Source organism: Dicentrarchus labrax, unplaced genomic scaffold (genome assembly GCF_905237075.1).
Source record: "Dicentrarchus labrax unplaced genomic scaffold, dlabrax2021, whole genome shotgun sequence".
In the NCBI taxonomy this organism is placed as follows: Eukaryota; Metazoa; Chordata; class Actinopteri; family Moronidae; genus Dicentrarchus; species Dicentrarchus labrax.
In genome coordinates this window covers 27,245,320-27,269,175 of record NW_026136711.1, presented here as the reverse complement: position 1 = coordinate 27,269,175, position 23,856 = coordinate 27,245,320, and the positions used below count along the sequence as shown (strand labels likewise).

General features: G+C 39.9%; 1 protein-coding gene across 3 annotated transcripts in view; it reads right to left on the bottom strand.

Moving 5' to 3' along the window:
* The window catches only part of slc12a5a (solute carrier family 12 member 5a), a 153,858-nt gene that overhangs the window by 6,436 nt on the left and 123,566 nt on the right, over positions 1–23,856 (bottom strand). For 2 of the 3 annotated variants that reach the window (XM_051413599.1, XM_051413601.1), the window contains exons 5-25: positions 16,789–16,843; positions 15,554–15,684; positions 12,506–12,753; positions 11,606–11,817; positions 10,004–10,171; positions 9,670–9,768; positions 8,345–8,402; positions 8,055–8,229; positions 7,808–7,926; positions 7,409–7,507; positions 7,142–7,261; positions 5,898–6,002; positions 5,388–5,556; positions 4,402–4,597; positions 3,643–3,812; positions 3,212–3,343; positions 2,823–2,930; positions 2,171–2,296; positions 1,254–1,486; positions 990–1,004; positions 632–765 (exon numbers count right to left, since the gene is read on the bottom strand). In XM_051413599.1, the coding sequence (XP_051269559.1) occupies positions 632–765; positions 990–1,004; positions 1,254–1,486; positions 2,171–2,296; positions 2,823–2,930; positions 3,212–3,343; positions 3,643–3,812; positions 4,402–4,597; positions 5,388–5,556; positions 5,898–6,002; positions 7,142–7,261; positions 7,409–7,507; positions 7,808–7,926; positions 8,055–8,229; positions 8,345–8,402; positions 9,670–9,768; positions 10,004–10,171; positions 11,606–11,817; positions 12,506–12,753; positions 15,554–15,684; positions 16,789–16,843 (2,872 nt within the window). The remainder of the gene's footprint in view (positions 1–631; positions 766–989; positions 1,005–1,253; positions 1,487–2,170; positions 2,297–2,822; positions 2,931–3,211; positions 3,344–3,642; positions 3,813–4,401; positions 4,598–5,387; positions 5,557–5,897; positions 6,003–7,141; positions 7,262–7,408; positions 7,508–7,807; positions 7,927–8,054; positions 8,230–8,344; positions 8,403–9,669; positions 9,769–10,003; positions 10,172–11,605; positions 11,818–12,505; positions 12,754–15,553; positions 15,685–16,788; positions 16,844–23,856) is intronic. The other variant, XM_051413600.1, reaches the window with a different exon arrangement.

Genomic DNA, 23,856 nt, shown 5'->3' with positions numbered 1-23,856 from the left:
AAGAGTAATTCAAAAGAATAAAACAAAAAATTATAACAAAATATTTTTATTTCTGAAACCAAGTCAATTAACTTACCATTTACTGCTTTAAACACAAAATCCAAGTTTATTCCTGGAGTAGGCAAGGGCCTAGAGGCTTAAACTGAATTTGATTGTATCTGTAGAGAGTTATTAAACGTTTCTCTGTTTTTCACACCACCTGAATGTCAATTTACAAATTTTATTTTTATTTTGTTTATTAAGTTATTAAGTCTTACGTAGGTCAGTATATCAATAGTCCTCAGCACTGGGTATTAATGCCAAAGTGACATTCGGTAGGTGTAACCCCACACCCACATCTAATGAGACTGTGACCGATGTGTCTCATTTTTTTAAAAGATATTTTTCATATAAAAAACATCCACTAATACGGATTCCTTCAACTGCATTTTAAACTTTCAGTCTTATTTGTATGAATTTTATTGAGCCCCCAAAATCAGAGGTACCTACAACTGCCTGCGAGGCATCCTGATATTTTACTGTAGAGTGCAAGTGAGTCAACATTGTCAAAGCTTATTACTTACTTATTACTGTGTCTCTAACATATGACAAACTCCTCTCAGTAAACCTACTTCTGTCCAGTGAAGGATACAGTTCTCGTCACCTGTCCGGTTCCTGGGTGGCCCGGGCATGTTGAGGAGGACTAGCTTGGCCTCTGAGGACTTTTTGATGATGACTTCATTCAGCCGGAGCGCTGTGTGCATACGTCGCACATTGGACTGGTTCCTGAATGAAGACAAAGCAACAGAAAACGTGGTCAAACTATTGATTAAGACCTCGGTATGTGATGTTTCAAAGCATGTTGTGAAGCATTTATGATACTAAGCTGTTTGAGGTGACAGACGCTCATTCACACACAAGTATTCAATCTTCATCTGCTCATGTGGCCAACTTGGTCAGTATGAGATGTGAATGGACTGAATGAGGTTTATAGGGACTTCAATACTTACAGGTTCTCCCACTCGCTGCAGCATGGCAGGAAGAGAAACACATGATAATCAGTACTAAACTACGAATGTTTTTTTTTTTTTATGAACCTAATTCCAAATTCAAAAACCGTATAAATCCTTTAGCAGCATCCTCTCTCTCTCTCTCGGTGCTTTATTGTACAGAAAAAAAAGACTGCAGAGACTCAGGGCTCTTTTTGTCAGGAACAAGAAGGTACTTCACCTTTATGACAGGTAAGGGTTCAATGAGCATTTCAAAGCACTCACGGCTTCATGTTGAAGATGTCTTTGATGCCCTCTGGTGTAGCTGCACCAGGCGGCTTGGCTGGCTCGCCGTCACACTTCTCAGTCCAGGTCATCTGGACCTGCTCTCCGGGGCTCTTAGCCCCCTCCGCAGGGGTCAGCGGGGTGGCCGGTGTTGTGGGGCTGGTTGGGGTGGTGTTGTCGTGGATGAGCTGGACCTGGGCAGGGGGGGACACAGGGGAAGAGGCCGACTTTGACTATGAGACGAGAGGAAAAGAGGACGGATGTGGATTTACATGTACATTACAACATGGAAGGTTGAAAGAGTCACGATTGAGGTGAAAATGTGGGAATGCAGGTAAAGTCACAGAGAGCCACAGTGTTTGAGAGGGGGGAGGAAAGAAAAGTGTGATTAGGGAGCCTTACGTTGTTAAGTCTACATATTATGTGGGTTCTTTTGTTGTAACATTGGTTGTGATTGAGGTGAGAAAAAAGTACATCTATATTACATTACCTTAAAATTATCCTGCAGTTAGAGAATCAAACCAAATCAGTTCAACAGAAATTTAAAACTGGATGGAAACCCATAATCGCTCCCGGGTGCCGCAGCATTTCCAATGTGTGTGCACAAAAAACTGAGTGAAAAAATAATTTTCTGCTTCTTCTGCTTCTCCTTCTTTATTATTACTTTTTTTTTTTGTATTTCTATTACACCACACTACTTTTCTTAGTTGTCCTTTACATTATGTTGTGTTCTACTATATTGTCCACTTTTTGTTTATCATGTGGATTCTTTTATGACTTTAAAACTTGTGTTTCTGGTTGTATCTCACCGCACAATCTGGCACTTTTTTCTCTTCTTGCTCATTCTGTGTTTAACAACCTACACATAATCATACAAACAGACTTTTCACTTCAAGCTGAGGTCAACTGTGGTCTACCTCTTCCTCAGGCTTCTCCTCCTTGCTGGCTGCTGGCGGGTCCTCGGTCACACTCAGCTGGGTGGTCACAGCGGCCGGGTTCTTACGGCGGATAGACCCACGGGATGAATCAGTAATACTCTGGATCTGTAGAGACACAGATGAAGCAAAGATACAATATTCATTGCTCAATATTCATGACAACAAAGGCAAGTCAGGGATGTGTTTTTATAAGACATTTACTTACCGTATATCACCTCAATGATAAAAAAAAAAAAACTAAAATTCAATTGCAATTATTACATTTATTGACCCGGATAACAAGGCGATCTTAAAGTTCAACAAAGAATATGGAGTAGGTAATAATAGTATGAGATCAATATCTTTTATTTTCCACATCTGTCAAAACACCATCATGCTGTCATGCACAAAAGCAAAGCAGTTGCTGCTGTGGCTGTACTCAACAATGAGAGAAAGGGTAAATATGTTGTCCCACTGCTCCGATTTAACTGTAGATATGCTTTTGTCCAGAGGGGCTAATGTGTCATGTTAAGTCAAGTCAAATTGTGCCAAGCCATACCAAGTCGACCCGTCAAGTCGTGTCAAGTTCACATGTGCACCTTTGAGTGAATTTTAAAACAACAAAACTTTGGCATAAACAAACTTTTCTTACCTCTCGTTCACGCTCGTTCTTAGTCATTTTGATCTGTTTAAGCATCTGCGACCGTTGTTCCATCACCAGGGTCTTCTCATAAGTGTAGGCTGAGATGTCGCTGTCATGCTAAGAAAGAGACAGTTTTTCTTTTATTATCCGCATTGTTCTTGGTGCTGTTTACGTTCATTTACCGGTATGTTCATTTCAAACCCTTAATGTGTAATGCTACTCCACTGTTGACCAAAACTCGGACGCATACTCCCCAATTCCAATGTTGGTAAGGAGCCGGGGGGAGGAGCTTTGGTTGTAGCTTACTGATGCCTTAACACAACGTATTTCATTCTTGTTTTTCTGATATAGGTTCTTACAGGTATTTCAAACTTCAGTCTGATCTCGAGAAAACTCACCATTTCCACAACTTCCACCATGGCATCAATACGGAGGTGATAGAGGAATGTGGTCAGGTCCTTTTTCATCTGGATGCTGTTATCGTCCATCTGGGCCACAGTGAAGATGCGCATCTTGCACTTCCTCCAAACCTGAGTAGCAGAAACAACACTGCTGACATATCTTTACAGTATTGTTCTGTTGTTCTGTGGCTACTTTATTTAAGTGTCTACCTGTTCAAAACTACTGAAAACTACTCCTTGAGCTGCATCTCCCTGCAAACTGAACTTAACAGAACATTATATGTACATATGATGTGCATCGGGCAGGAAACCGTTTTCATTAAGTGTTTATTTTGTCTGAATTTGTTGATTGTAGACTTTCTATACTGAAATATGTTTGTAATGTTTACCTTTTTTGTCTGTTTCTAGTATTAACTGTTGCACAGTACCTTGTGCTGTCGGAGGAGGAAGGGAAGCAGCATCAGCATGCCTCCATCATGGACAATCCACCACACGTCAATGTGACCCTCGGTGAAGCGCTCTCCATTGGACGGGAAGGCCGCAATGTTCTTTGGGACAAGCATAGCCAAGTGAGCAGCGGTTGTTTCTCTGACCAACTCTGCAGAAAAGACAGACACACACACACACACAGAGGAAGAGGTGTTAACTGTACTACTTCTACTAACTGTCTGAGAAACTATTATCAAAGATTTACTGAAATGTTTTACGTGTTTTGGATTTTGTTTTTTCATTACTTTCCCGATGTAGTTAATTGGCTGTAGTTGAGCCTAATGGAAAGCTTTGACATTGATGTTTTTCTGTTTATGTTTGTATTAATTTTTGCTTGGAACTGGCATCTTCCTTGTCAGTTTTTGTTACTGCATCATTTGACATGAGTAATTCTGCTGTCCATCAAATATTTCTTCTTTTCTTTCATGGTGTACTCATATTATTCTTTTCACTTCTACCCTCAACAGAGAGGTTAAATAGCAGGATGAGCTGGAGCTGGTAGGGATTTTGTCTTGCTCAGATGCTTCAGCAGCACAATGCTAGACATAAAAAGAGTTTGAAACCTGCAGTTTTTGATTGCAGAAAAGTGCACCACTCCAACACACTAACCCAAAATCTGCCTAAGGCAGAGCCAAACCTTTTGGATTTCAGCCTTTTTTAAAGGGATTATTTGTTTATTTGCTCTTTCAGTGACCCACCAACAAAGTTCCTCCAGGTCTGGTGCTCATCTCCCTGCTTCCAGTTACGTGGCCAGGATACAAGCACAGCATTATGTTTCAGGCCTCCTAGCCCACTGGCCTGGAGGAGGTGGGAGGTGGCATCACGCAGGTTTGAGGACACGGTCACTTGAGAGAAACCCTTCACCTTCTCAGTCTCCATCAGTTTACGCAATGCCTACAAAGGCAAGAGAGAAATACTGTTACCAAAGTGCAGAGAACAAGTTAAAGGCTAGCTTAGTGCAAGACTCAGCCTCACAAGTTGTCACATGCAAGTACATTTATATAAGATTCAGATTCTTAAGATTAAATACTTTATTGCCATTTTGATGTACGAATATAGGAATTTGGTTTGGTGAGCTCTCACACAAGAAAAACAAGAAGAACCCAACCACACATACAGTGACATAACCTTAGGACATAAAAGTAAATTAAGTGTAATAATTAACCACCAGCTATGGTGTATACCAATATACCAATATACCAATTATATATAACCGTACAGTGTCTTACAGACAGGAATAATAGCAGCACATAAATGATTTAAGAGTTAAGGGCAAGAACAGCTTCTGGGTAGGTGCTGTTGCAGAGGTGGCTGTCCTAGTTCTTTACCTTACTTTCAAAAGAACGATGGATGTTTAAAAGATGTGAGCAGAGTGAAGAATATTGTGTCCATATAAATATCCACATATTCATAAATTTGTACATTGTACACTACACATAACACATGTAGACAAATCAGGGGATCAAAAGCAATGTCTGTTCCAATACATACTTAAAAGAGGGCCTGGATTTTAAAATAAATGTCGCCTTTTGACTGTGATAAGTATGTCAGATATGTAAAATTCTGTGCCAGCTAGCTCGACATGATTTCTTCTCTGTGATGTAATTTAATAAAACACATTTTCTTCCACAGAGGAACAGAATTTGAAAGAGCTTTCTTTTTTATTTTCTTTGAGGCTCTATACCTGCTCTGCACGCTGGGTCTGGTCGTAGTTCTCCAGGTAGGAGCCCACTAGAGCCGTTCCAACAATGGTCAGACCTTTGCCTGCCTTCAGCTGGTTGGTCAGAGAGAGCAGACGAGGCTGCTCGACGTTTTGCTCTGTATCTGTACTAACCAGCACAAGCAACTGGGGCCTGAGGAGAGGGAAGAGCAGAAGGGAGAGAAAGTGAAAACACAGGGCAGAAAAAAGTAGAGCGAAACAAATACAGGGCAGGGAGAGCGATGAAGAATCAAATAAAGTCATGAGGGAAGAAATGGCCGAGTGGGCCAAGTAAAAGTCCTAGTTGGGAAAGAGAGACAGGGAAAAACAGCATTCAAGGTTGACGTGTTAATATAAATTCAAACACTTGACTGCGATGAGGAGAATCACATTAAGTGAGAACGGTTGAACATGTACAGACAAGTTGTTAATTTTTATGTTAATTAGAACCAGGATAAAACAACAGTGTGTGACCGGTGTGTGATTGTGTCATACCTCCAGTTCTTGGTGTGCGGGGGACCTTCCTCCAGCCGCATGAGAGCGTAACGTGCAGCGCTCAGAGACAGACCTCGTATCCCATCACCCCACTCTTTCTCCGCACTGTGTCACAGACAAGAGCCAGTCGATATTTGCCGGTCAAAACACAAACTATAGTTTTGCAGCTTCATACTAAACTTAAAAATTGACAGTGACACAGTCAGCACACTGAAACAAATCTACTTTTAGACGACAGTTTGACATAATGCAATGTGATTAAGAAATAGGCATCACTGGTAAATGTCAAGTTAACATGATGTCACTGACCACAGGGAATCACAGCACTTAAATACTTGCATTGCTCTGTGCCACTCATTATAAGCATGGATGGATTACTGAACGGGCCTAGCAGACACAGGCACAGGGGCCAGAGGGTTCAGGGGGCCCCTGGGCTAGAGCCTCCGTTTGAAGTGACTGATCAGTCTTTTAATGCTAAAATCTGTCAGCCAAATCCAATCCAAAAGTTTTTTTTTATCCTTTAGCAGGAACTGCACAGTATAATGAGGTAATGAGTAAAATTTCAATAAAAGACAGTAAAATTAGTGAAGCTATTTAAATTATAACAACAAAATAGCTCTCAAAGAGAACCTTAATCTCACACAAAACAACTACAAATAGATACAAAACAACTACAAATAGATACAAAGCAACTACAACGAGATACAAAACAACTACAATGAGACAGAAAACAACTACAATGAGACAGAAAACAACTGCGAAGAGAAACAACAACTTCGAAGAGACACAAAACCACTACAAAGAAACACAAAACAATTACAAACAACACAGCTATAGTTACTGAACAAACAGCAGCACCTGAGAGTTCTGCTTTATCTACAGAACATCACTCAAAGACACAGATGACTGTCCAGCTACATCATTTGAGTCTTTTTGTGTCTTTGGGGGAGGGGGGGTGTTGTGCTGACTGGCCCGTTGTCTCATAATCTGCCTGTTTTCTACAGTGCACCAAGTAGTTTACTTGGAAATTAACACTCTTACATGACTAAAACCAGAAACACGAATTTCTCAGAATTTGAAAAACAGAAAACTCTTAAAATACAGTATATAACAACACACACACACACACACACACACACACACACACACACACACACACACACACACACACACACACACACACACCAGCAAAAGCCAAAGGCAGCCAACGAATCCAATCTCTCCTGGGGTTGCGCTCCACTCACCCTGAGAACTCGATATACTTGTAGATAGAGCCGGCAATCACCATGGCGACGATGGCGTAGTACCAAGAGCAGATGAACATGAGAGTGAGACACAAGCTCATCCCCAGGAAGGACAGAGTCCTGTAGAGATGGTTAAAGAGATAGACAGAGACACAGAGAGACACAAACAGTAAAGCTAGAGTCCCAGAGAGACTAATTTAAAGACAGAAAACATATTTTAAATGCAGAAATTCAGCTGCTATTTTTCTCAGTAGCTGCTGAACTGACCAGTGGTAGAACTTGAAACGGGGTCTCCAGTTTGGAGTTCTCAGCAGCGTCTGCAGAGCACAGGCCAAGTTCACGAACATGTAGCACATAAGGAAAAACCTGCAGAAGACACACAAAAACAAAGAAACTCAATTTAAACTGCAACACAGTAGAGGGATTTCACCCTGAATGCACTCCGAGGAGTATGTCGTCTTAATATCTGTCACGTTCACTGGTATTTATATGTATTATCAAGGAGAAAAGCGGCCTGCCCTTTTGTGTGATGAGCTAAATCCTGAGCTTATAAAATTTGGCATTTGCATCGTTTAAGGAATAGCAGGGGACTGGCTGCTCTGAAATCTCCCACTGTTGGTTCTTGAAAAAGGGCAGTGAATTAAGAGAGTTTGTTTCAGTTCTCACATGGAGAGGATGGGAGCCACTGCATCGAGGGAAGCAATGAGGATGCCGCTCTCACAGATACAAGCAGTCAGCAGGAGGGACCATGTGGGCTCTCCGTTGGCCTTTCCATGGCCAAAGATCTGCGGGGACAGCACAGAAACATATTAACACCACTATTTTTTAGTCAGCTTGGAGTGCTTATTGCACGCAGTATGTAAAATCATTAGGAAGGGGAACATTATGAGTGTAAATAATTAGGCAGACTGACCCGAAGGGCGGGCACGATGTTGTCCTTGGCGATGGCTTGCAGGAGACGAGGAGCTCCGGTCAAACTCTGCAGCCCTGCCCCGCAGGTGGAGAAGAAGGAGCCAATCACAATCACCCATGGTGACGGCCAAGCTAATGTGCCAATCACCAAGTTCCCGTGGACTCCCTCCCCGAACCTTAAGGAGATGGGAAAAGGTTGGAGATGTGTTTTTTATTGTGTTCATGTTATTGAAGCAATAATCAGTTATTATTATGAGGTTGTTTGTTTCGACTCATCAAGGAAGGACTTACTTGTCCCTGAGGACCACACCCTCGATGCAGGCACCAAACAGAACCACACTGGACATATCTAAGAATAAACGGCTCAGGAAAATAAAGGTATTTCATAGACAGGTGTCAAGGTTTTAAAATAGTGCACATTTGATATATTTTCTAGCATGAATGCTCCTATGATGAGACATGTTTAGTGACTGACAGGATTTGATTATAAAAATTAGAAACCTTTCCCTTTAAAGAAGTACTTAATGATCTGATAAACCAATCAACTACATTTGCAGAGTAAAGACAATCGATTTTGTTTAGGATAATATCTCAGAGATCAATGACATTGTAACTAATATCCTACTTCTTTATTAACTCGTGATTGCACAGGCAGCCCAGTGATGTGATTAGACGTCCTAATCACATTTGTTTAGACCCCAAGCTGATTACTCCGAGAAACATGGAAGACATTCAAGATGGCTGCTTCAGAGTCAGAGGCCTGTGATAACATATCTCTTGAAGTACATATATAGCAGCCAAATAATGTTTCAGTTGATAATTAAGGATATAGAGATTCCTCAATTTAAAACTTTTGCACAAACTAATGTCATTAAAACATAAGAATGTGAGGAGGAAGAAATTGGTAGCGCCACATGTATCAGCTGTTTCCAAACACACATCACACCACTTTCTTTTAAATTTTTAAATATTTATATTACTTATATTTATAGTACCATAATTATGCTAACATCTTTTATGTATATAAACATTCTGGAAGAAAATAAAGCTCATATTGAACCTGTTGCACCAAACTGACTCAGCAGCCACGTCACCATGATTTAATGAGAAAGAGAGTCAGTGTCCTCTCCCATGAATGACACGGACATACTTTGGTCCAATCTGACAAACAATGCAGTCCCACTTGTGAAAATCAGACTTGTATTGTAGCAGTTATGGCCTTTCACAGTTTAAAACGTTGACCTTTAATTATCATGCTCCCTGCAGGCCAATCAGTGTGTTTTTGTTGCAGCAGAGCAAAGCACCACAGTGCATCATCCCTTCAAGTCCTGTCAACATTGGAGCAGTGGTGTCTGACATAACATCACTGAGCTTAAAATAACATTTGAGTGACTATCTGGCTGGAATAATTTAGGTCTTAATTAGGAATTATGTAACAAACAATCCTGGCGAGTGTATCTAACTTATGGTGACCTCTCTGGGTTGATCAGTAGGTTTTAACCTATATAATCTCCTACTGATATAATATTTGGCTGAAAACTGGCATTTAAACACTTAAAACTTTTGTCTGTGCAGTGACCCTTGTTATCCTGCAGGGGACACTAGTAGGAGGATACAGACAGTGGAGGTGGTGGTGATGGCTGCAATGGTTCCAATGGGGATTGACTTCTGGGCATCACGCAGGTCTCCGGAGCGGTTGGAGCCAGCCATGATCCCTGAATAGATAGTCGGGAAACAAACGTTATCAAGGTCAAGGAGATTTACACACATGCAAACAACAGGGACGTGTTAGAAGCAGCAGAATATCGATCAATTCCTTTACATTGATAACACAGAGGTGTCATACAGAAAGCTGTTTCTGTAACTCCTGAGTGCTAACAATACAAACTGTCACCCTAACATTAAAATAATCATGTAATTAATACAAATCCTTGTAACAGTCACAGTCACCTGTCACAGAGGGGAAGTAAATGCCGACCAGCAACGTAAAGAAGCTGGTGATGTCGGCCAACACGTAGCGGTTTGAGTTTGTCAGAGGGTCGTCCTGGTCTTCCGCTGACTCCATGTTCTGTCTGGCAATCAGGTCCCCCTTCTCATAGTAGGTTCCGAACAGGTTCTCTGGATGGGTGAGAAGGATGAAGGGAAGAAAAGAGGAAAGAGTGAATTGAGTGAATGTTTCATGTAGACAAAAACAAATTTTAAAAAAAGGACATAAACAAGCTTTTATTCCAGACTGCCATCTAGTTAATGTATTTTTAGATTGCATTTTAATTAAAGTTAAGACTAACAGGTTTACTTTAGCTCTCCAGTTATCATTAATTTCTACTTTTACATAGTAACTTTGATGCGCTTAGGTTTGTGTTACAATAAACAATAAAGAGACAATAACAAAAAAATCATCCAGATGTTATTTTGTAGCTTTGGGCTAAATTAGACCCGTGCTTATGGCTCCAAAAGACCTGGGCTAACTTTGGTTGATTATTTTACAACAGTGAATCTCAAAGTAGATGTAATGTGGTGTGTTTGACACTAATCAACAGATTAGTTATTGGTGCAGCCAATTCATTTAGGAAGTCTTTGATTAACTGTGACATTAGTGTCTTTTTTAGTGCAAAAACATTACATCTACTTTGAGTTAATGTTCTTCTGAGGGGGTGAATACTTTTTATAGGCACTATATTAATCATGCGCTCTTAACCAAATGTTATGACATTTTAATAACAGAGTAATAATATAAGATAATATAGGAGGCCATATTATGATCTATTCAGGTGATATTGGGTTTCTACTTGAATGGATTTAGATTCTTTAATGTTCAAAAAACACATTATTTGTCATCCTGTTTCAGATAAACTTCAAAGGGAGGAAACCTGCAACACTCAGTCTAAACATATCATTACTGTACAGTGGTTGAAAATGAGCCTGTGTGTACACGAACAAAATTATGTCTGGTAAAAAAAAATCCATCTGGGGCTCAGTAATGTAACGTTAGTTATTCGTGGTTCTCTCCTGCAGCTTGATTGCTGTCAGTTTAGTTTGAACAAAGTGGATCTAGGGAATTATTTGTTGACTTTCTGGGAATTCATAGGGTTAATGTTGCTTGGAGGAAGGTATTAGGTTTAAGACCAAGTGCAAGTCGAGTTGCAATTGTCTTTTATAATTTTGTCAAATCGAGTCATAAGTAATCAAATTGCTGACTCTGACTCGAGTCCACGTTCTCATCCAAATTTATCAAACTCAGTGAGTGTTTACTCAAATGTATATGGTTAAAACAAAATATATCTGTCACTCATATATACTGTATATATCAGTTTTCCCTGCAAAGAAACTGCAGCCACTCATTCACACTGTTATGTTTCCCCATTTGACAGACGACAATGCAGTTTGGCAAAGTTTTTTTCCTTTGAGGAGAAAAAGCCACCAGTAAATTGTCACAGCAACATGTTAAGACAAGAGACAGAAAGAAATACATATTTGTGTTCTGCACATAGATGTGTGTATTTGTGTCCTCACTGTATAAACATTATACAGATCCAAACCGGATGAACCAACCTGCCAGGATTCCACTGGTGACCCCTGGGATGCCCTGGATCTGAGACACATTGTTGGCTGTGAAGTACTTGTCGCAGGTAGCGTTGAGGAGAGGTGAGTCACAGAACATGCTCCACAGCTGGGTGGTGACTGTCCCATTAGCTGTCTCAACGGTCTTGGCACACACATCAAATGACTTCCACACTAAAGTGCGGTTGCCCAAGAGACACACACTGGAAGGAAGAAAAGCACAAATGATCTGTCAGAGAATTGTTGTAGTGGCTGTTGTGTGTGTTTGGTGTTAACAATTGGTTTTGACTTCTTTAGTAAAGATGCATTATATTAAATCACAAGATTTCACACACTCTTTCCACAATTTGAGTAGATTATATCCAGCACAACAACAGCCCTACAACTGTAAACAGTAAAAAGTAACTAAACTGATTTCAGTAAGTACTTAGTCGAAGAATTAATTTTTTTATTTGCAATCTCACCAGGGAGCATTGATTTTGTGATAGATGTCTAGGTTCAAAATGCATTAAAGTGAGGTAAAAACTAGATGTCTGGGTTACATACAACTGTTGACTCATCAGCATCTTAATGACGCAGGTTCTACCCAACAGCACGCTGAAACAATACAATTACTGGCAACCTAGTTTAGCTCAGTTTTAACTTTGGATCTGCAAATCAATCAATTAGTACTTAATTGGGAAATAAATTTCATTAAAATACTGCAGTTTAATTAATTCCCAAGCCTTTAAATAAGTGCAGATTGTAGTTATAAACCTAGCCTGTGTGTTTTTATATTAGCTGTGTATTGTATGTGCTCAGGTGTGTTTCTTTGCCTGGCTGTCAGGGTTATGCATATACTTTGTGGCCAAGCTTATATTCTGTTGGACTGTCTTGATTGTCACTGCTTACGGGAATATGGGAGGCTCGACGGCGGTCTTGATGACTCCGGCGTAGACGGCAAAGATGGAGAGAATGACGCAGGCCAGAAACACCAGGGCCAGCTTGTTGACGTACTTCACTCCGACAAACACCACCGTGGCCATGGAGGTCAACAGGATGGTCCCGTACACGCGCATGTTGTTCAGCAGGGCAGCCTCTGCCTCTGCACCCTCCAAGCCTTCCAGGGGAAAGATGGCTGCTTTTGGTGCTATGTAGATCTGAAGTAGAGGGGTTATATTAGTGTTTGTTTTCCCTCTTTATATCAAGGGAAGTTTTTACTCATAAAAGTTCCATACAATCTCAGTTTGGCTCAAGGGCATCTTGGTGGTAGTTGTTTAGGGAGTGTTACTCATCCACTTTCCCTCCTCACTTTTTCCCAGCCTGTCTGGGGATTTAAACTGGCAGATTTCAGGTCATGAGCCTTCTCCTCTAGCTCATTGTTTACTGCTGAATTTAATAAATCTCACCCTGGGTAAAAAAAAAAAAAGCTGAAATATAATAAAAGAGAGGTGAGAAAAGCATGAGGTAAGTGAGGAGGACAACTCTGTGAAGTGTGAAAACATGTGATGCTCACATTAACAGTCCTCTACTGGAGCTCGGAGCAGCACATATAATTCTGCTCTGCTATTTTAATTCAGCTTAATTAAAGAACTCAAGCATGGTATTAATATTTGAAATGAACTACCATTATTACACTTTTACTACGGGTAAATCTAAAAATAGTCCCATCATATAGAAAATGGTAAACCCCCTAATTAGTCCGTCAGTATCTGTTATCAGCTTTAGATGATTCATGGCGAAGCTGTTACATAAGCACGGGAATATCTTCTTTTTTTTAATAATCATTTGGTTTCCACCCAAAAACAGTTCAATCACCATACAGAGGGAATAAAATTGACAAGAATGAGCAGGGAGTCATGGCTCATTACGGCCATTTGGCTGGAGAAACTGATCGGATGCTAAGAACAGCATATCACTAGGCAAACAAATCTCCTGCTTTACTGTGAACTGTTCATGCTTCCTAAAATAGCAGCATCAGTTTGTGTTCTTGGCTTGGGTGGAAGGATGAAACATATTCAAATCAGCCTTCTCCAGATCCACTCTTTACAATTCTGCAGGGATTGTTATTTTACAATGGAAACTAAGCCAGCTTTGACCCAGAAGACAGAATTAACCTCCAGGCATGATCAAACTCTGCATATCCATTAGAGGCATCCAGAAGGAGAATAATGGAAGAGTAAAAAAAAAAAAAAAAAACACACTCTGGTATGTTGATAACAGTGGACCAAAGTGATGAGAGCTGTTTCAAGGAATGGTCTTGTTACTCTGCGAGTGTCTTGATCGCTCGCTAATGCAGTATTTGCATAATTACCCAATAGTCCATGCAGCATGGGGGGACTGCAGTAGAAGAAATGTGGAATAAAAGGCTGAGGAGGAGGAGGAGGAGGAGGAGGAGGAGGAGGAGGAGAGGAATGAAGATCGAGATGAAAGATCCTTGCATTTCATCAACTGATCAGAATTCACGTTGAAGAACACACAGCTTGAGAAAAAATAGCTTCAAAGAGCAGTGAGGAGGAAAATAAACTGAAGGAGAAGAACTCAATGTGGCACAGAGCGCTGCTGCGTACTGTTCCATTTCTGAAGGGAGAACAGGATTTCTTTTCTTATTTTTTTTTCCACGTTTGCCAATTCACCGTTAATTTCACTGCACTGAAGATTCAGTGTCTGCAGCAATCAGGCAGCAACGCAATTTGCTATCAAGGATTTGCAATGATATCAAAAGCTCTTCCTGGATTATATTCTGCCTAATTAGCCTTTCATAAAAACCTATTAAAGACACTGTGCAACAAAAAAAATTACATTTTCTGAAAAATAATCCTGTCTTTGTGTAACTTGTTCAGTTCAGTTCTCTTGTTGGATGCTAAATGTGATGAAAAAGGTAGTTTTTGAATATTTTTTGAATATTTTACATCTTCGGATTATACATACTGTAAATGTATTGGCTGACCCCAGCCCATGGTACAAAACTGCACTTGACTCAATCTTCAGAGGAGTTCACTGAGCGATGTCATGGATCAGAGGAGTGTGTTTGAAGAGTGTGGTTGAGGAGACATCAGTGATTGATTTTTGAATGCTTCTGTACTGCTAGTTTTGTTTGGCTCCTTGCCTCATGCCATTGAACCATTTCCAATATTGGCACCAGTTTCCCTTGGGGCAGAGCAACATGGAACCAAATCTTTTATGTATTACCTCCATAATTTAATCAAGAGGTCATTTTAAATCGTGACAATGCTGCACTTGCTGCACAGTGACTTCCTCTTGAGAGTAGCTTTTGTGTTATCACTATGACAAAATTGTCAATGTATGTGTTTACTGTGGGGGAAGGAAAAGCTGTGATTTGACTGGTCATCCTCTACTAACCTGGCAAAGCTATCCCATCATTTTCCCTTTCAACATTATGGATGAATTAGCTTGAAATTTCAAGTAGGCTGAACAAAAGAGACAGTTGACAGTTCTCTCCTTTACTCACATCAACATGAACCCACTCACTGGGCTGTCACTGGTCTTTGTGTCTAATTTCCAGTCTGAGAAAACATGGCAGCTGTTCTGGAAATGTTGTCAAATTTTTCACCAATTATTAGCAGAGTCATTCTTAGAATAAATGTGGGGTGAGAAATAGGCCATACAAGTGCAGAGAAATGCACCATTTTAGGTCTAAAATGCCTAATTTGTTATCAAGGTTGAGTAATTTGCAGGATGAGTCCCATGATTATCTTAATATTTACTGATTGGTCCGACGTACTGGGCTGAATCAACTCTGGACTGGATGTTTGGTGCTAATCCTTGACCACACATAGAGTCACCAAACCTGGTGAACTCGCACTGTAAATATTATTTTGTAAATATATAGTTAATGGCACAAATATTTCACCTTTAAAAAAATCCTAAAAACAGATGCCCTGATGATAATAGTAAAAAAAAAAAACACGAGAGAGGAGTAAAGAAGATGTTTCTCACCAGGAGGAGCTCAATGGCTCCCAGGATGTACATGGCTCCAGCATAGGTGGTACCAAGGTAGAAACAGATCCCCACTGCTCCCCCAAACTCAGGGCCCAGCGAACGGGATATCATGTAGTAGGAGCCTCCAGCTGCACACAAACACAGCAATGTTAACAGAAATACTCAGAAATATGTGTGTACGGTGTTTGTATGTAGGTACGTATTTGATTTAAATGCAATATACATCCTCTTATAATGTGCAACTTTATCTGCACATTACTGTCCATTATTTAAGAGATACACAACAACTTGTTTGATTCGAGTTTGATATTTTAGTGCCATTTTGGCTATAAAAAATCAATGAAAAAGTTCATTTATTTTTGTTTCATATTCTACTCTTAGGCTTTATAATATAAAAATTAATAGCAAATGCCCATTGTGTTACCAGAGCCACATATAATGTCTGACAATTGTTGAACTATCAGCCACAAGCAATTATTGAATTTACAACAAAGAAAAGCAAGAAACTCCAAGTTTTTGAAGCTATAACAAGTAAATGTTTGCTATTTTTACTAAAATTATTAATTGATTGTCACACATGGATCTTATTATGATCACCTCGCTCATATTCTTATAGACTGGCTAAAAATCTAATGATAAAGTATTTGTGTAATTGTTCAAATGTTCTTTTGTCATTAGCTGTAATTTTGGTTATGCTGTTTTTATCAGTGCTTATATTTCCTAATGGTAAAAATACATACAAAATACAACAGAACATAGATAAATAGACCTTAATCAGCACTTTGCAGCAGCATAAAGACTGGTACTAGTTATAACAGAGACAGTTATAATTGGCGTACACTTCCACTCTTCACCACAAGCCTGTAATTTGCTCTGACCCCTGCTGTACACACACCAACTGGTAACACGCAGGCCATCATTACTATATAAACTCACATTATAAAATATAGCTACACTGCATAATGTGTACATTAATGTGTCTGCATACAGATACAAACACATTATTTCAGTTTTACATGTCAGGCATTTGGCTGTTGTTTTATTTTGTGTAAATAACATTGTGTGACAACAAGTTAAAGTGCACAAGATCCCAGACTAAAGCTTTAAATGTTTCTGGGGATATCAAGCTGCGCTGGGTGTAATGTGCCAAAAGCAATCAGTGAAAAGAGAAATTTAGAAGCGGACAGACTCAAACAGTGATGACTGTGTGGTGCCAGCGTCTGCTCACCCACCTGGCACTACTCCATTGGTAGCGATGGCACTCATCGAGATGGCAGTCAGCATGGTCTACACAGAGAGGGAGGGGAAACGACAGAGGAGCAGAAAACAGATATGAAATCATATTTATTAAATTCTGTATAATACTGTGAATATGGAGAGTTGATTGCTGAGTTTCTCCTCCTAAAATCTGTTAAAAAACATTTCTGTCATAAAACGTGAATGAAAGTGAAGAATGGGTTTCCATCGGGGGACGTAACAAAGTTTATAGTCAATATATCTTGACTAATAAGAAAAACTATTCAAAAAGGCTGTACTCTGGCATAGTGGTGCTTTGAGCTAAATGCTAATGTCAGCAAGCTAACAGCAGCTAGCAGGTATACTGTCCACCAAGTTAACCCAAAGACTGGAAACAGCCGGCGTGGTACAGGTGAGGCTAATGGGAATTCCACCACTTTTACTGGTATTTTGGCATCAGTAACATGACTTGGTAGTTGGAAGAAAGGTTAAAGGAACACCATAGTTGTTGCAATATTTCACCTCTCTTTCGCCTCATGGTGGGGCTAAAGAAAAAAAACAAAACTTCCCAAAGTCATCTGGGAACCTTTAAAGTACAGTACTTGTTCCAATCCGCCCAATATATAGGAGAGATATTTCACTAAATAAGTAAAAACCTGCTGATGGTGCTAAAAGAAAAGCCAGAGGATCACTTCAGTAATTAGGTTTTGTCCTTATGACTCGTCCTAATGTACCAAATTGGACGGCAACACATCCGATAGTTGTTGAGATATTTCAGTACATCCATAGAGAACCATACACTGTTTTTAATATTATGTCATCCACCATTGAGTAAAAGTCACTTGCACTTTTGTTTGTCAACTTTAGAAGTTAACTTTCCATATCTTAATTTCCTCCCAGGTGGGTGTCCATCATAACAGCGCCAGGCCTGTGGTATGTTACATCAAAACACCCCGTGACGGAGTTTACGTGAGGACAACACCGATTTACAGCGATGCTAAATGCTAAAGCCGACTGGTTGTTGATTAGATAAATAATAATGCCAGCGGGCTTGTCAACAGCTGTCAGAGCACATTCAGACAACCAATGACAACTCTAATGTAACTCGTGGAAGAGAAACACCAGAAGAAACATAAGGGCATGCTTGAATGGAGATCACTAGTCGCCTGAAACACAAACAGGCAGCCTTCACTGTCCTGCAGAGGAAGAGAGGGAGAGAAACATGCAGCGAAGGGGAATAAAAAAGATGACAAAGTGAGAAATAGAGAAAGAGGTGTGTGTTTGACAGTACAAAGACGGCATAAAGATTTCATCATCCTCTCAAACGCTATTGTTGAATTTCAGAGTGTCTTTTTACATTGTCTGCACATGAAAGAGAGCGACAGAGACAGAAAGAAAAAGCACGAGGAGGAGATGTGAGAGCAGGCTGGTAAAAATCACCATCTCCTAAAAACAGCTTTTACTTTTTCTTTTTCTCTTTTTTACTTTTCTGTAAATACTGCTGTAATTATAAAATGTTTCCAATTGTATTGTGCCATTGCTTTCTGTTGTATTTATAATTTAAGTCATTGTTTCAATGTTCAAAATATGACTTTTTATTGTCCAATGTGTTTTTATACAGTTGATTCTAATTCAGCTTCAACTCAGTTTGTGAAAGTTATCACATTTACAACAAAGGTTGATGGATGCATTCAGTGTACATTTACAGCAGCAACTGGGGTACAGAAGACAAACTGGGTAATTAAGATGCCTACAGTGATAGCCAACTACTTTATGTTATCTACAGCAACTTTACTGATGAAAACTCAAAGGGAAAAGATGTCACAATAACAGCACAAAGGTACTTTAGATCTTACAGATTATGAATCAGACGGCTAATGATTCCAATAAGTAACAACAGTATAATGATATAGGATAAGTTTGAGGTAATTTTTAAATTAATTTAATGCTCATAATAAAGTTTCACTTTAATTTAATTTACAGGCACGTTGACTCTTAAATAAAGATATGCCATAATCACAAATCTTTAACTCATTAATGTCAGCTGTGGAATATTGTAATTATCTTTACAGCACTTAAAGGTATATATATTTCAAGGTTTTACCTGGTTGTTGTTGTCTAGGTGTTGCTTCTTCTGTTTTTAAAAGGAAAACCTCAACCTCTTATCTTTATAATTTTATATTCTGAATTATCACAATATAGATTCAAAAAGAAAAATCATAATCTGTTGCTTTTTCTCTGTCCAGTATTTTATTTTTTATTTCCATTGTGGAGACTTAAGAGGCATTTTGTAATTCTCATGACAAACTAGTCAGTATCTCACAAATTACAAATGCTTGTTACCACTGGATTCAGAACAACTTCAATTTCATAATATGTGCTATGATCCAGAGTAAATATTAATTAATGTAATATTTAACCTGTCAAAATAATATTAAAAACATATTTTTGTGGTTTATTGCAATTTTAAAAGAAAAACTTTGTCTGCCACATGTCTTAATAGTTTCCACCTCTAATCTGGGGCTTTTTCTTAACATACTAAATATAGCTGTTAGTCATTAATAGGTTCATATGTTAAAAGCCAAATATCGGTCCATAAATTCTTATATTCTCTCTCCAATACTGATAATAATATTGGTTTTTAAAAATCCAGTATCAGTTTATGTAAGAGATGGATCCTCCCCTTGTTGTTTTGTGTATTAATATTTATTTTACTGGTTTTTCATTTTGTGTCCGGTTAGCAAATAACTTTTGTTAATCTGTGTTTTTTTACAAGAAAAGTAAATAACTCCTCTGCCCCTCCGCCACAGAAAGCTGACATCCTCAGTGCTTTTAAAAAGCGCTACACCCATAAATGAAAGATACTACAACAATTATTACTATCATTAATAACAATGCATAATAATTATTTTCCCTTGCTGTTGTCTAATATTTTTCAGTGGTGTTCTTGGATGAAATCTCAACATCTTCCATGTTTCTAAAGGCACCATTATTTAGGTATCTTAGACCAGCAAGATAAAAAACAATAAAGAGAGCGAGACGTATAATGAAAGTCTGGTGAGTCCCAGCCGGTTATGTTCGACTATCATTATGTCCGTCTCTGTGAAGACTATAATGTGGTTAGTGTCACCTGAGGGCCCGATGGACTGACGATCAGGAGTGAAGAATGAGTGGGACTGGGCTCTGTTCCTCTCTCTAATCTGGTCATAATGAGGCCACAAGCTCTTCTCCCACCACAGCAGATAAGACAGTAATTGTTTAAGTGTTTTATCTGATGTGGGAAGCGGCCATGCAGAGGTAGTCCTTCGCATACTGAGTCACTGAATCACCACACAACTGTACAGGACAGCCACCAGTGGATTTATATGATTTAGACTTACTAGTACAGTCAGATATGATGATGTAGTTAACACATGGCTCTGGGTTACGTCTATTTCAGTAACTGGAAGGTAAAAATGCAATATTATTAGAAAGGTCATATGCTCTTTTTCCCAAAAGGCTTCATTTTGTTGTTAAAAGGTAAATAATGTTTAACAGGGGGGTGTCACTAACCCCAACCCTAATAAAAGCTCTATCTGGAGTCATGTCTCCCCTAAAATATTTTGTTACAGAGGTGACTTCGTCTGAGGGTGTATTTTCAGCAGCACAGGTGCTAATGAAAGATCATAGAAACATTATAGAAATGCTACAGGCAGCAGTGTGTCTCTATGATCCCTACCATGACAACACATTGCAACTTGTGACATTAATCATGAAGGTGACACAACTCTATATAGCATACAGGCTTCACTATAGTATATGCATTGAGTATTTATGTACTCTGTGTAGTTTAGAAAATATTATAGATCTAAGATTAAATCTATAGAAGGGCAGGACTGAGAGAGAAAAGCACTATTACAAATCTGTCTGCTACTTCAGCACCACGGACAGCACCATGGATTTCAGTTAGGATACTGATATTGGTCGGGGCCATAGATTCCAACAAACCTCAGTGAGATAAAGGATCAATGAGTCAGCCAGACTAGACTAACATATTCAACTGAGCAAACTTTCTGCCCTTGCTCTCTCTCTCTCTCTCTCTCTCTCTCTCTCTCTCTCTCTCTCTCTCTCTCTCTCTCTCTCTCTCTCTCTGGTCCTAGGTTTGCTTTCCTGCTGGGAAGTAGTAGGGTTTAGTTTCGGGGATAATACATTACGTGGTATTGGATTGGTGCACAGACACACATACTCACAGAAAGACATGGGAAGCACATTGTTTTAAAAAATAATTTAAAGGGGCTGCCATTATGCTATTTGACGGGGGCAGCAGTAACTAAAGGGGGTGGGGCTTAGAGGATGGTCAGTTTTTGTCTAGTTTTTATTAAATAGATTTAGATATTTTTATGGTTATTGGCTATTTATCAGTTCTTTCAGTGATAACAATGTCACCAAGACATTTTTTTAGTCTGGAGCATGACAAGCTCCAGACAGGATGGTAGCAACAGTGACCTTTCAAAACTCACTCAAGCATGTTGTCTCTGGTGAAACTGATAATTTCACTTCTATCCTCTAGTTAATTCCTGATGGTCTCTCTGTCATTTTCAGCCCCCCTTTTTTTTTTTTTTGTAATGAAATCCTATTTGGTCACTTTACCTTTACTTTTAGCAGTGTCCTAGTTTTATTGCACATGACCCTCCGGGCGTCACTGCAGACAGGGACATTAATAAATGTCATCAATCGGCTGCTGTCACAAACACAGAAGATCACTTTGACCGTCCTGCAAAGTTTGCACTCATCTCAGAAGGTCACACTTTGATTTGCTGCAAACGTAAATGGCCTTCAGGAGCAGATGTAGTAGATTCAATTTAAGACTAACATTTTTCTCTTCTTTTCTCTTATTTTTTTTTTCTTTTTCCAGATGATAGCCAAAAACTACTTTACCTGATGACCTCATGTGTGACTCAGTACCTGATTGGTGGACTGGTACTGGAGGCAGCAGTGTTCTGCAGGATGTGCAGCATCTTTTTTCCCACTGACCCACAGCCTGTGGCCTGTTTTTATCGTCCCACTTTCAGGCAGTACAGGTAACCTAAAACTGTGACGGTCTGAGAGCTTGATAGAGTGTACGCCGTATACTCGCAGTGTGCTAACTCTATCTTTCTCTATGAAGCCTGGAGTCGCTGCCTGTACCTCCAAACTAACATGCACCCACACGCCCTCTGGCCTCCAAGCGTGCCAGAAGAGAACGTCACATTATGCTGCCTCGCCATCTGTCTTATTCATGTGAGGTACAACAGCAGAAAGCTTATATATCAGACAAAAGGGATGATTTCCTTCCAAGGCAGTGTGAATGCTAGCAAAACTTGAATAATTGCTAAGCCATCATGATTATGGGCTGAGCCTGAGGAATGTATTTGATGAAGAAGCTAATTTTCATTTTTAAGAAAAGTCTGCTCGCCGATATACCCGCGACACTGACTGCAAAGGACACTTTAGGTCTGTTTCTTCCCAAAGCTACAGACACACTCTGATTTGGCCTTTGGTCGACCTCGGCAGTTGGGCGGAAATTGGTTTTGACAGGAATGGAGTTTTTGCGCTGCCCTGAGAGCGTGCATCATTAGCATGCTTCATTACACAAATGCAGAATAGTTCAACTTCATCAATTCACACATAATGGTACAGTAGAAGTCTATTTTCAGTGTGCTGTTTATCACTTGAAATCCCTGTGGAAGGTGTACTGTAGAAGGCAAAAGTGTCAGGTGAAGGAGATGGAGGTGATTTTTACTTTCAGACTGACATCGGGGATCGAGACTGAGAACAAGAGGACGAAATGCAGCTGTGCGAGAGGGAGGAGGAGAGAGGTGGCAAGGCAGGACAAAAATTGGATGGTAGGTGGAAAGAGAGGGAGACATAGGCAGAAGAAGCAAAAGAGGAGAAGAGAGAGGAAATAATGAGACAGTAAAATGAAAAAAGGGCTGGAGAAATTGAGGAAGCGAAAGAGATGAGAGTAAAAAATGAAAGGGATGAGGGGAGAAAAGCATCCTTAGCATTTAAATGAGTTACGACAGAGGGCAGACCACCCTTCCCCTCGCAGCATTTGGATTCAAGACCTGGAAGTAATGAGGAAGGCCAAACAACAGATGACTTTCCATCTAGAATATTAAACCTCATTTTATCTTGGTGACAAGCCTGCATTCATTATCTGGGCTAAAAATACACACACGCAGCGCATGTTTGAATATACGGGCTCAGAGAACACCGTCTGCAGTCATATACTGACTTTTAAAATGGTTGTGTGTGTAATTTCATGGTTAATGGTATAATGTGTCAGAGCTTTTCCACACAGAGACACATTCCTCGTATAATAATGACTCCCAGAATGTGCGCTGGTTCGGCAGCTCGTTAATGTTCTGTCACAATGCTGCGTGACGGAAAAATAAGTGTGTAAGTGTTGGACGGATATGTGCTGCTTGTGATTGAGTGCCTAATGAAGAGTGCTCCGTCAGTGATATCCCATCATGCATTCTTGTGAATAAAACATGGGGTCACGCTGTATATTATCGAGCTTTACAGCATGCGTGATTCCTGCGCACTTCAAGTCCTGTGGCTTTCACTAAGGTGGGGATCACTGTATACATGTATGCACACACACACACACACACACACACACACACACACACACACACACACACACACACACACACACACACACACACACACACACACTCGTGGTGTGTTGCTGGAAACCCCTGGAGGGCTTGGTGGTTATGTGTTATGTAAGGAGCTCAGGAGGAGAGAGGTGGGGGTTTCTCACACACCGTTCATGCTCAGGCTTATCGCCCCAGGGCTCTGCAATGAGCACGGTGTGACTGATAAGAAAAAGTGTGTGTGTGTGTGTGTGTGTGTGTGTGTGTGTGTGAGAAAGATAGAAATGGTGAGAAAAAATGAGCAGGAGAAGGTTGGTTAAATACTCACCAGTATAGGACATGTAAAGACACTCTAGTGTGTGTGCAAGTGGAAGACATTAAGCATATCTGTGTTTGTGTGCATTTGCATGGCTTCCTGTCAAACTGAGTGTGAACCAGCTT